The sequence below is a fragment of the Arachis hypogaea genome, chromosome 5, assembly GCF_003086295.3.
Source record: "Arachis hypogaea cultivar Tifrunner chromosome 5, arahy.Tifrunner.gnm2.J5K5, whole genome shotgun sequence".
Lineage (NCBI taxonomy): Eukaryota > Viridiplantae > Streptophyta > Magnoliopsida > Fabales > Fabaceae > Arachis > Arachis hypogaea.
The window spans coordinates 98,064,068-98,078,487 of NC_092040.1; the positions used below are offsets into that span (position 1 = coordinate 98,064,068).

Consider the following 14,420-nt stretch of genomic DNA (forward strand, 5'->3'; position numbering starts at 1 on the left):
GGTTTAAATGTTGTATTAGAGATTAGAATTTGCTTATTTGAGGTCCAATAGGAATTTTAGTTGGTGATCTACAAATAATGACTCATGAATTTTGTCAAAAAAAAAAAAAGTTTCAAAAATCACATTCATTTCTTTAATTTAAAGTCATTTTGTCAAAAATAGTGCCAAAATACTAGACATGGTCACATGGTGTTGTTTTTGTGTGGCGGCTGAGAAAGTATGTGTGGCACCGCAGATGTCTATGCAATGGTGCATATTCTAGTGAAGGTTCTGTAATTATCTTCATATGAAAATGATTTCTTTTCATCGTTGAATAGTAGTTTATAAAGTTTTTATTTTGACACATGATAAAAGCGTCACCTTTATCTAAAAGTAATAGTTATTCTATTTGAATTATTATTTTTTTTTATAATTTACGTTTTTAAAATGTGGTTAAAAAAATATTTTTAGAAAAAATTATTTTTGACATTTTTGTTAAGATAAATGGCCTATTATATAGTCAGCGGCCTTCAAAAATATATATTACATTTTCAATAATTCACCTTCTTTATTCTTAATACAATTATATTATGTATAGATTAAAAATTAATTGTCAAATTAATCATTTATATAGAATATATAATAAAGTATAAAATAAATATTTATTAAAAAATTGTAAAATAATAGATTTATTTGATAATTAATTTTTGTATATACATTACACTTTTTTACTTTAATTTCAGTTATTCATATTATTTGACAGTTAGCCTATAAACATGCATCTCATTTGTAATCGAAGCTTTACTAAGCCTCGGGAGTTGGGCATGCTTTGTAGCCCAGAATCATTTCAGAATCTAATTCCACAGGGATGTTTGAAATTATGCAATGTAGTTGTCAATTATATATATATATATATATATATATATATATATATATATATATATATATATATATATATATATAATTAAAACAACAATTGTTTTAAAACAGAATGAGTATTATATTCATTGGGCTCTTATTATTGGACTAAACAAAGATGAATCTATAGCAGCCATATTATATTAACAGAAGAGTTTTAAGTGTATAGAAAATAATGGTGTTTCAGTTATTTTAACTGTTAGAGTTTGTTTGGGTGAGCTTCTAAGAAAAGATCTTTTTTCGAGTTATCTTTTTTTAAAAGATCTTATAGAGAAGTAAAAGTAATTTTATGTTTGGATATCTCATGTAAAAAGGTCTTTTTATCTATCAATTATGTTTGGGTATAACAATATAAAAGTACTTTTTTGTTTATTTATTACATGAAAAACATGGCTCATTTTTTTAGATATGATATTGGGGTGTGAGTTATGCTGGAATATGATGATTATGGGTGATTTACACTGTTATGACGGCGCTGCGTTTTTGGAATTTAGGGGGAAGAAATCGGTGGCACCGATTTGAAGTAAGAGAAATCGGTACCACCGATTTGTGTGAGTGAGGGGTGAAATCGGTGGGACCGATTTGTGGAAGGAGGAGGCTGTTGGGTATGAAATCGGTGCCACCGATTTGTGTGTGGTCTAATTTTATTTTAATCCGGGTTCACCAATCGGTCCCACCGATTTGGGTGTGCAGCGGTCGGTTCCTCCGATTTGCCCTTAGTCAACACAAAAAGCGGATAGTGGTATCACAGAAGCCCCATTTCTTCCTCGTTCGCTAATGTTCATCCTCTTCTCCTCTCTTCTCTTCTCTTCTCTGATTCTTCTCTTTCATTTTTATAAAAAAATTTCTGTGAGGCTGGGAATAGATAGTGATATGGATGATAGAGTTGTATTGAAGATTTATTACTACGGACAGATCTTATTACAAACATATGAGGGAGTTCAATTTGTGTGTGAAAATCCATTAGATGTTGTTATTCCGTTCACATTGTCATTTGAGGAGTTGAAAGGTGTGATTTGTGAGAAGATAGGCACGCAAAGATGTAGGAGAATATCGTGTATTTTGTACAGGTATCCTTTACCTGTGTTTGGCGGGTTTGTTCAATTTCAAACCAAGTATGTGATGGACGAAGCGAGTATGCAGGAAATGTTTTCAATGTACATGGAAAATCGCCACCGAATATCGTGCATCGAGTTATATATTGAGTTTGAGCAATCTGAAGCAGACCGTAACATTGAGTTGGAAGATTATAATAGTGAAAGCGAAGATGAATTTGAAAGTAACTATGAGATCGTCGGTCCAGGTGAGGACGAAGAAGAAGCTGTTGGCGCCATGAACGCAGATGTGGCGGAAGTTGCAAATGCACTAGCAAACCCGCATCCGTTTCAGGAGCCTTCTTTCATGCGGTCGTTGGATTTGGGGGCTATGCACGCACCGGAGTTTACGCAATATATGAATACAGGTGCGTAAACCTAGCTAGCTACGTGAATCTCTGAAGTAGCAGATCGATAAGTCAGATGAGTAATGTATGTGATATGTGACCAGGCATTTGTGAGCATAGCGTTTGATTTTTTTATTAATTAATAATTATTTGTTGTGAATGATATTTTAATTGTTGTTTACTTAGATGGAATATAGAAAAATAAGACTATAACGATCTTACCTAGTAAAGTATGTTTATTAATTGAGTTGTAATGAAGGACTTCTTACTGAGTACATAATGAAGCATTTGTTACTTTTGATGTATGTAGCCCCTCCTGTTGTGGCGGATAGTGAGTTCACAGTGGGGATGGAATTCAGCTCAAGGGAGGCAGTAATCAAGGCAATGAAAGATTATACCATCCGGAGAGGTGTGGACTATCGGGTATATGAGTCGGAACCGACGACATTCTATGCCAAATGTATAGAATATGGGAATGGTTGTGACTGGTTGATCCGGGTAACCAAAATGCAGAAGAAGTACTGTTGGGAGATAAGGAGGTACAATGGAAGTCATACCTGTACCAGGTCTACTATTTCTCAAGACCATTCGAAGCTGGATTCCAAGACAGTTGCAGAAGCAATAAAGCCGTTGGTAGAGGTTGACCCATCTATAAAGGTGAAATCAGTAATTGCTGATATCCAGTCAAAGTTTAACTACACCATCAGTTATCGCAAGGCTTGGTTAGCAAAGCAGCAGGCGGTTGAATCAATTTTTGGAAGTTGGGAAGCATCGTATGAAGCTTTGCCGATATGGTTTGAGGCCATGTGCCACAAAGAGCCATCAGCAGTGGTTCACTTTGAAACAATGCCAGCTTACCAGGGGGATGATTTGGTTCCTGATATACGTGTTCTACATAGAGTCTTCTGGAGTTATTACCCCTGGATAAGGGCCTTCAGACACTGCAAGCCAGTGGTGCAGGTGGACGGGACTCATTTGTATGGAAAATACAAGGGTTGTTTATTGGTTGCAGTGTCACAAGATGGTAATAACAACATCGTGCCTATTGCATTTGCCATAGTGGAGGGAGAGACTTCTGATGCATGGCACTTTTTTCTGAGCAACCTGCGTCAACATGTGGTGACCCGTGATGGTGTCGGACTAATCTCCGATCGACACGATTCGATTAGGTCAGCTATTGAACGAAGTAATGGGGCGTGGTCTCCTCCAAGAGCTTTCCATATGTTTTGTATCAGGCATATTGAGTCCAACTTCTTGAGGAAGTTCAAAGCACCTTACCTGCAGAAGCTTATCGTCAACATTGGTAAGTTTGTATACAATGAACTTTTAATTTATTGTAAGCACGATCAAATAGACTGGTGTTCATAGTTGACTGAATGTTTTTCATAGGATATTCAAGGACGACCAGGGAGTACCAGATGCGCTATGAACGATTAAAGGAACGGGGTGAGGCTTACACCAATTGGCTTGATCGGATCCCTCGTGAGCAGTATGCTTTGGCATTTGATGGTGGTTACCGATGGGGTCATATGACCACCAATCTTGTGGAATGTATCAACTCCGTCTTAAAGGGTGCACGCAATCTCCCAGTCACTGCACTTGTTAAGGCGACATTTTACAGGCTGAATGAGTTGTTCACTAGGAAAATAGCTGAGGCTGAAGCCCGAATCAGTGCTGGACTTGTATTCTCTGAGACGGTGACAACCAAGCTGAATGCAAATCAACGAGCATCATGTAACATACAGGTTAGCTGTTTTGATAGAGAAAATGAAGTCTTCGAAGTACGCGAGATGCCTAGTGGGGTTCAGTATGCAGTTGACCTGCGCCACTATCGGTCTGACTGTGGTGAATTCCAGGTTGACCGAATTCCGTGTAGGCACGTGTTTGCGTGTTGCGCAAATCAGAGGCTGGATTGGAAAGTGTACGTTAATGACGTTTACAAGATGGACCAAATTCGAAGAGTATACAGGGCTAGGTTTCGACCACTGGGAAATCCGGCAACGTGGCCTGCTTATCATGGACCTAGATTCGTTGGAAACCCGTTCCTCAGACGGGTAGCCAAGGGCAGGCCGAAGATGACCCGCTTCTTGAATGAGATGGACACTCGTATGTTGCGTCGCCCGAGGCGATGCAAGCAATGCGGTGCCGAGGGCCATAGTCGCAGTAGATGTCGTCAAAGTGGTGGTGGGAGTGGAGGTCCAACCGAATAGTAGTAGTTACCTTTTTTTACATTTCGTTTGGATTTTAGTAGTTACCTTTTTTACATTTCATTTATGTACGTCATTGACATTTGAATTGACCAACCAGTGCTTATATTCATTTCAAACCTGATTAACATACACGATAGAAGATACGCAAGAAGTAAATACTAGTTAACATAGTCAACAATAACAAACTAGTTAACATACTCAATAAGTAAATACTAATAACGAAATTAACATAGGCAACAATACCAATGTAGTCTACATAATCAATAAGTAGATACCAATAACAACCTAGTTAACAATAAAATCCTAGTTAACATACTCAATAAGTCAATAGTACACATTATTTCTTAAATAGTAGTAAGAACCTAGGTAACATTCTCAATAATTAACTAGTTACAACTTCACTTCCTCGGTGCCCACTTCATATCTTTGTATAACTTTTTGCACTTCTTTGCAACCCTGTTAAAGGCGGATGGTGTATACCGATTTGCACTCCGACGTGGAGGATCAGCTCTAAGGTTGTAACCTTTACCTTTTTCACTTGTGGCCGTACCTATGTAAACACAACAAATACAAATACAAATATAAATATAAATATAAATATAAATACAAGTTCACCATGAATACAAATATAAATACAAATACAAATATGAATACAAATACAAATACAAATACAAATATAAATACAAATACAATTACAAATATAAATACAAATCATTACTAACATTATGTTTTACCTGCACTAGGTGCTGTATCTTCGTCAGCAGGATCGTCATCCTCATCACCACCCTCATCCTCAGACTCATCAGCGTCATCACCCTCATCCTCAGACTCATCCTCATCATCACCCTCATCCTCAGACTCATCCTCAACCTCATCCTGATGAACTGCTCTATGACTCTCATGAATCAGAGTCATCGGAATACGTCTAGGATTTCCACTTTGTATGATCCCTCCCGCCGCTTCATTACTTCTGCTCGAGTCAACCGACATTCTGGCACCAGAATTATCAGATGAAGTGCGACCCCGATATCCCAAATCCAATGACCTCCTAGCTGGAGTAATACCACCAAAATGTGCCTGATGGTCGGTGGGAATGTCAATATAATTACCTGAATGTGACTGGTGCGACCCCGATGCCATCAAACCAAGTAGCTGACTGAATGAAGGTTGCTCTCCATACTCAGAATGTGGACCACCCCAAAACTGATGGTGTGACGGGACTGACGCTGAGTAATAATCAGACGGATGCGTGTAAGGAACATATGGTGCAAAATACTCAACCCCCTGATGTTGCGGTTCCGGTGGCGGTGGTGGTGGAGGTACGGCAACCGGTTCCGGTTCCGGTTCTGGTGCCGGTGGCGGTGGTGGTGGTGGTGGTGGTGGTGGAGGACCTTCTGGATTCTCTTCAAAAACAAGGTTCGACAATTGCAAGTGGTCACCATATTCCTCTCGGTACCAATGCATGTAAATTTCTAACGGATAATGTAAATGCTCCAAGTCTTTAGATAGAATGTGACTATATCGATTGGTCCATTGCATCACCCAACGCGAGTGGGTATTGGCCCAATCTTGATTCTTAGGCCCAGTTAGAACTTCCCCATGTGATGCACCTAGATCCTGCACTTCACTAGGAACACCCTGTGTCAAACCAAATTGCCTCCTGACTCTATCAGTTGCATGCCACTCGATGCATTCAAAAGATATAAGTGGCACTGTGGCACTCCACACCATCGAATTATGACAGATGGCTAAGGGAATTACGTCTGGGTCGATGTATCCAATGCCATAAGCCTGCCAAACAAACTGGACAATTCTCCCAGTAAGATGATTACACAACAATTACTTCACTTAAGAATTTACATAAGGTACTTGTATTTTACACAATACCTGTTCTTCTTCTAGATCATCCAACAACCTCCTGTAGTAGGCAAGCATTTTATATCGGTAGGCATAGTTTTGACGGTCCCAGTTATGCCACCTGCAGACGGACAATCCATTTGTTAACTTATCTTACCATAAACAAAATACAATTTATATCAATTATTTCAATGCATACTTTAATCAAAATTACCTGTTTGCAATTGGAAACACTCGGGGATTGCCAGGAATCGGCGCTAGAAATGGTAGCCGGATCCAAGCCCAACTGACCAACAGTGTCAGTGGACCGTCCATCTCCTTGCAGTCGACACGAGTTGCCCTGCACAATGATCTATACAAGTGTGCCAGGCATGCCGAACCCCAACTAAACTGTATGATCTGGCCGAAGTTGCGGAGCAACGGTAAAAATTTCCAGTGCACCCCTGCACCCGACTTATCTGCAAATAGAACTTTCCCAAATAACAACATTATGTGACACTTTACATACATCTGCATGTGCACATCATCATTCAACACTATACGATCTCTCACACCCCTAAACCACGTTAATTTTATAAAGCTCCCTCTACATTCATTTTTGCTGGGTGCAACTCCAAAGTGGTGCAAGCACTCGGCTTCCAATGCCTCAAAGCTACTCATGGTCGGACCTGTAACCGGAAGACCATTTGTTGGCAGACCGAGAATTACCGCCACATCCTCCAAGGTCACGGCACACTCACCAACCGGAAAATGGAAAGTATGAGTCTCGGGCCGCCATCTCTCAATCAGAGCATTAATCATTGCTGACTGGCCTTTAATAACTCCAATTTGGGATACATAATAAAATCCAGTCCCGCGTAACTATGCCTCAACAATTTGGTTATATGGATCCGGCGGGTGTAAATGATCGCACATCAACATCCTTGAAGCCTACAATACCACATTTTCCAGTATAAGAACAAATATAACATAACTATATTATTCAATAACACAAGTATACTTAACATGTCCATTAAAACTAATTCCCAGCATAATACCAATTCAAACAAAAAAACAGCATACTAATTTCTGATTATTATTATTATTATTATTATTATTATTATTATTATTATTATTATTCAAACAGCATACATACATACTAATTTCTCTATTATTATGATTATTATTATTATTATTATTATTATTATTCGTATAAAAAAAAACCATACCAAATTTTTTATTATTATTATTATTATTATTATTATTATTATTATTATCATTATTATTATTATATTCAAACAGCATACTAATTTCTCTATTATTATGATTATTATTATTGTTATTATTATTATTATTCGTATAAAACGTACCATACTAATTTTTATTATTATTATTATTATTATTATTATTATTCAAATAACATACATACTAATTTTTCTATTATTATTATTTATTATTATTATTATTTATATAAACCAAACAACATACTAATTTATTATTATTATTATTATTCAAACAGTATATATACTAATTTTATTATTAATCATAATAATTAACGATCATAAATAAAATAACTAATAAAATTTTCATTATTAATCGTAATAATTAATTAAATTCAATTACTAACACTGACAATAACAACAACAATATATTAATATCTTCCTATTCCAATTTATTAGGTACAGATTTTCCTTTCTTTTTTTTTAATGTACTATTTTTTCAAATATTTTTTTTCTTTTTTTTAAATAATATACATTACCCAGAGAGCTTCATCTTCATCACCCGTACAAACAAACAAACATTCATCTCAACAAACAAACATGCATCTCATCTCTATACATACATACATACATACAAGGTTTATTCCTATTTTTATTTCTATTTCTAACCACCTAATAATAAAATACATACATATATGTTTAATTTCTAATTTCTACTTATTGTCATTATAATATATACTGTTAATAAAATCTAAAATTATCACTATCATTATCATTAAATAAAATTATGAAAAAAAACTTACATGATTTGGATCTCCAAGATAATTAACAATATGAAGCTCCGGTTGATTTACTTCCTTAGTTTTCCTTTTTTTTGGCATTTTTTTTCTATCCCTGATCTGTGGTGGTCCAACAATGGTGAAGGAGTGGGGTTGAGAGGAAGTAGAAAGGAAAAGTTGAGAGTGAAAGAGAGAGTGTTGGAGAGTGAAAGAGAGAGGGGTATACGGTAGGGGAAATAGAGATTAGGGTCACGGGCCACCACCGGAGCCAGCTGCATGCGCGACATGTGGCAACGGGTCACCAATCGGTGCCACCGATTTCAGCACCTCCCGTTCCCAGAAATCGGTCCCACCGATTTCCTTCCCCCCAATCGGTGCCACCGATTTCTTTAGCTGCGCCGTCACATCTCCGTCAAACACCCCAAACCCCCCATAACGTTGAAAAACACCAACGCCATCCCCATATCAAAATTAAAAAATTCGAAAAACATCTTTTTTTTTTAAGGAAAAAAGATCTTTTAAAAAAAGATGTAAATTATAGCTTCTCAAAAAAGATCTTTTTTTTATTTTACTAGTACTTTTACTTTTACTACTAGAAATTTGCCAAACACGTTAAAAAATAAAAAAAGATCTTTTTTCATTGAAAAAAGATCTTTTTTAACAAAATAATGGCACCCAAACATGCACTTAATCTAGAATAAAAAATAGAAGTGTTAAGGAGTTAGAAATTTTTATATTTTGTAACCATCAATTGGCCATCAATAGTATTTTTAATGGGGGTAGTGCTAGGTAGCCAAAGAGTAATTACAATATAGAAATATTACGAAAAAATTCTCATTCTCTTGATGAGCAAGTGATATATACCTTCTTATCATCCACTCTCCTTATCATTCATATTTATTCTGCGTGGTTAGAGTCATTAATGTTCTTTCTAAAATTAGTTTCAGTTTCTCTCAAATCAGATTCCTAACATCCCCAATCACATTATTACTCATTAAAATGCAATTTCTCTGCAGAAATTATGGAGGTTAAATTAAAAAATTTTAACAACTTTTACTATACAATTCATATTTTACATATAGACTATTAAAAATTAAAAAATAAAATATAAACAAAAATTAAAAATAAACTTTTAGAAATAATTATTAACTTGTTATATTAAAATCAATAAATAAACATACATATGAATATTAAATAACAAATATTAATAATTAAAATTATGATTTATTAGTGCATATGAGATAATTTGAAAAATACAATAAGACGCATAGTTTAAAATTTGGTAATATTAATTATAAAAAATTATTAATTATAGACATCATAAGTATAAAATTATGAATATTATGTGCACAAAATTATGGATGTTATTAATATGAAATTATGGATGTTATGTGTATAAATTTATGGATGTTATGAGTAAATTTATCGATTAAATAAATTAGTTTAAGAATTTGACATTTTTTAAATTCAATTATGATAAAATTTAAACATTTGTAGTAACTTGATAGTTACTTATGCAATAACTAAAAAATGACATGTGTATAGATGTAATATCTAATAAACATGAATTTAACTTTTAGATGTTAGTTGTATGTAATTATAGATGTTATGTATATGAACTTATGAATGTTATGTGTATGAACTTAGTTAGTACAGTATAATTATAAATGCACATAAAAACACAAAAAAATATATCAGTTTATTACCATACCTCATCAAAACTAATGTGGTTATATTTTCGAAAATTGGTTGACTGACAACAATTTCATTAAGTGAGTCTGTCTGCTATTCAAATTATTCTTCAGTTCCTTCTGATATAAGTACCGTGTTAAGGTCGATTTCAAATGTCATACTATTTGCAATGATAAAAGCGATTTTTTGTAAATTTCCTTGGACTATTCCAATTATGCTTGTAATTGAACTAAAATTGTGTTTGTTAACTTCTAACCTATACGACCTACAATTCATGATCCTTGTAACAATGATAAAGATATTAAACAAGGCCTTCACGTTCTCTAATTCCTGAAATGGTAATAAATGAATTAAAGGAAATAAAAATTAAAGTCAATTACAATTATTTAATGTAATTGATATTATAATTACCGTTTTTAAATATAATTATTATTAATTTTTATTGTATTTTTATATATAAAAATTAAATTCTAAAAAAATATTAAGTATTGATTACAATAGTGCCTAATAAAAAGGATATGATTTTATAATTAATATCATTAATAAGTAGATTTGGTAAGAACGGTGATAAGTAGAATGATAAGAGAGTGGAATAAGAAATAAAACTGTTATTAAGTTATATAAATGAAGTAAAATATAGGAAATTTTGGCTAATTATGGCTGAAAAATTTTGGTTACCAAATTTTTTCCTTTTAATGGTATGAGATTACATCTAATAGTGAGAAATCACTCACTTTTCTTTTGATAGTTAAGTGCTGGCCACAAAATACAAAAATTGCTAGCCTCCAGACTTTTTCATAAAAAATATATATAATATATATTAATTAAAATTAACGGTTAAAATAATTAGAACACCAATATTCTCAATATACTTAAAATTTTTCCTATATTAACTATTAAGTGCAACTCTTGAAGCAGATCTATATATTTTAACAGAGAATCCAATCATGCACACTCGGCACCCTTCATTTTTAGAAATGGGTCCTTTTAATTGTTAAAAAAAATTGACAGTGTAAAATATGATCTTTAACCTTTCATTACTCTTTTTTTCATATTTATTCTTAATCTCACTTACGAAATTAATGATAAGAAATCACACTTTACTTTCTCAATCATTAAAAAAAATTGAGAGAATTTATTTCTTCCCTTTCCTACTCATTTTTATGGGAAAACCTTAATAACAATGGGGTTGCAGTACATCATACCTTAGGAGTGTACATGGGGCCGGGTGAAGTCGGGTTTGTCGTGACCCGAACCCGACCCTAAATAATGATCGGGTCTGTTTATGAGACCCTTACTCGACCTTAAATCCGATGAAATCGTGTTACTTTTGGGCCACACTTAAGCCGGGTCTAGACCAGGTGAAACTCGGATCTTGATCAACTTTATCACGACATCACCAAAAATTATATTCTACATGTTTTGAACCTCTAAATTTTGAAAAATAATTATTCCATAACATTGTAACATTCACATAATAATAATTTAAAATTTAATAATAATAATTTAAAGGTTCATAATAATAATTTGTCCATTACACACTAAACATTCAAAGTTCAAAAGACAATTAAAACAAAGTTAACAACCAACACAAGATTAACATAATAATAATAATTTATAGTGTTATACCAACCAATAACAACAAACTATTAAGTAGCAAACAACTACAGAATAAAATTCATTTGATTCATAACTTGCTCTCAAAGTTGTGAACTTAATTCTTATTCTATGGATGTGTTAGTAACATCTGCAAAACATAAAAATTAGTCTCTCAAAATTATCATATGAATTAAATTAAATAATAAAAAAAAGTAAAGACATCATAAAGTAAATATACCATTAACAATCTTGTCACTACTGTCAAATTGATCAAATTCAAGTTCTTCAAATACTGCTTAGAAGGATACAACCAACTTTGAGTGGAGATTAAAGCTTCTGCCATTTTTGGTGACAAAGAGCTACGATAATGATCAACCACACGCCCACAAGTACTAAAGCATGATTTAGATGCAACAGTTGAAACTGGAATATCAAAGACCTCACGGGCTATGGGAAAAAGAATTCTATATTTTGATCCATTTAATTTCCACCAAACCAATATATCAAAATTCTCATCTTTGACGTCCACAGGATCTTCGGCCAAATATTTCTCAACATCTGATTTGCTATCTGCATTAGCTAAAATTTTGATTTGATGTCCAACAAACTCGAGCACATGACTTTGCCAACCAAGCTTTAAGTTTTTTCTCATCTAAATAACGTTGAAAGCAATTTCTTGACATTGTCATCCTGGATGGTACAGTGAATCTTGGCTCAAATCGATTAATCATTTTGCGAAACTCAATCCCTTCGACCACTTTAAAAGGGTGTTCATCAAGGATAATAAACTCAGCCATTGTCTTCCTACAATCTTCCAAGCTATAGCCATTGACTTTGAAAGTTTTGCCGGCTTCACCTTTTTCACCAACCTTAGGCATATAACCATGAAATGTCCCATTTTTACCTGCTTTTGTACATATCAACTTGTGAGAAATTTTTAAGTGTTTATTCAAAGAATTTGTGCCGTGTCTAGTTGGATGACATATATATACTTTTCGACAGTGATTACATTTGGCCTTGTGCTCTCTATTGGTCTCGCTAAATGGAAGCTGTTTAAAATGCGTCCAAACATAAGACTTTTTTCTCTTGCGAGTAGCCTGCTGTCCCTCGTTAGCCTGCTGTTCCTCGACAGCAGCAACCTCATGCTCTATGTCCATAGCTTTGTTGTCCTCATTATTTTGGACTGCAATAGAACTAGGATCTCCTCCTTCCATTTATGTTTATCTAAACATAAAAAAGATTCATATAACAATATATCCAAAAAAAACTAAACATACTTAAATAACTTATCATAAATTCAATATATATAAATAAAACTGAGCATACTTAAACAAGTATTTACTGTTCAATCTCATCATTTAATAATAACAAATGCAAAAAGAATTAAATGTTTAATTTACTAATCCAAAAAAGAAAAACAAAACAAATAAGAAAGATTCATAAGTATGTCGATCTCATTTTTATTATTGTAAAACTTAAGTGAAATAAGGCATAAAACTATAAATAATAATTGAAGGTAGGTTAAAATGCACGTAAGGATAGAGGCAGAACAGCTAACATTACTCAATACTCACCAAAGAATTATTAGCGAGAGATCAAACCAAAGCATTACTCAATACTCACCAAAGCATTATTACACAATAACATAAAGTCCAGTAGTGCACAAACCAGAAAATTCAATTTTTAAATAACAATCAAATTTTAAGTAGAAGAGATCAATTACAATTATTAGCGGTGCAAATTATAAAACTAAAATTATTGTTCCTACTTCCTACTTCCAAGAATTTGCTAAGGCAGCCAATAATTATAATTGCAAATTATTATTCCTACTCCCAATTCTTCTCAATTGTTAATTCCTATCTCTAATCAATAACTTCTTTCTACTTTCATCTAACCCGTAACTCTCATTATTGAAGTATTCAAAATACAAACCAGAAAATTAAACACAAAAAAATCAATTTTATTAGTTTTTCTCAAAATTAAACCAATTATAGCAAGAAAAATATCAACGATTTCATTAGTTCTTTCCAAAAATTAACAAAACAAACAAAATAGGTGAAATAATTAGCACTCAATAGGCCAGTAGTTGCAAGAAAAAATGAAAATCAATAGTTTTTAGCAAAAATAAATTACCTGCTCTACATCTTGCGATGAACATTGCGTTGGTGAGAACTCTAAGTCTCTAAGAGATGATTAAAGGTGAGTTACTAGTGCGCGTGGTGTTTGACGGTCATCAGTTGTGGTGGTTGATCAGACTTGGTGGAGAAAAAGAAAGCTCTCCGTTGGCCGTTGGGGGCTTGGGGCTACGGCGCTGCGCCTCAGGGGAAGTGGGAAACAAGTTTGAGTGAGAGAGACTGAGAGAGTGTGTTGTATGTTGTGCAGTGTGTCCTAACCTCTGAATATTGTGGGCTATTGGGCTGTGAAATGTGAAGTCTGAGTCTTGAAGAATGAAATTGTGAACATTAAACACAAAGCCAAGAAACAATAAAACATAATGCATATTTTTTTATTTTTTCTTACTGCACGCACGGGTCCAACGGGCCGAGTGACCCGAAACTTGGTCCGAACCCGATTTAATAAATAACCGGAATCATCTATTGAAATTTTGAGTCTGATCAAGCCATAACAAAACTAGGCCAATTAGTCCTAAAGTCATCGGCCCAGTCCGAATCTTCGGGCCAGACCAGATCTTATGCACCCCTATCATACCTATTCTCATTTTTCCTTAAAAATCTATTGTAACATG

The 14,420-nt window shown here is 34.0% G+C and overlaps 1 protein-coding gene across 1 annotated transcript; it reads left to right on the plus strand.

Annotated features, from left to right (window-relative positions):
* The first annotated feature begins 1,770 nt into the window (after window positions 1–1,770).
* Window positions 1,771–4,548, plus strand: LOC112803835 (uncharacterized). Its single transcript, XM_025847293.1, has 3 exons — window positions 1,771–2,359; window positions 2,649–3,641; window positions 3,728–4,548. The coding sequence occupies exons 1-3, from the start codon at window positions 1,771–1,773 to the stop codon at window positions 4,546–4,548; spliced, it is 2,403 nt and encodes an 800-aa protein (XP_025703078.1).
* Window positions 4,549–14,420: the final 9,872 nt, after the last annotated feature.

Excerpts from the sequence above, each read along its gene's own strand:
- LOC112803835 (XM_025847293.1), top strand. The coding sequence starts at position 1,771 with ATGGATGATAGAGTTGTATTGAAGATTTATTACTACGGACAGATCTTA. Across the intron at positions 2,360-2,648 it reads TACGCAATATATGAATACAG|CCCCTCCTGTTGTGGCGGAT; the intron begins GTGCGTAAACCT and ends TGATGTATGTAG. Across the intron at positions 3,642-3,727 it reads GAAGCTTATCGTCAACATTG|GATATTCAAGGACGACCAGG; the intron begins GTAAGTTTGTAT and ends TGTTTTTCATAG.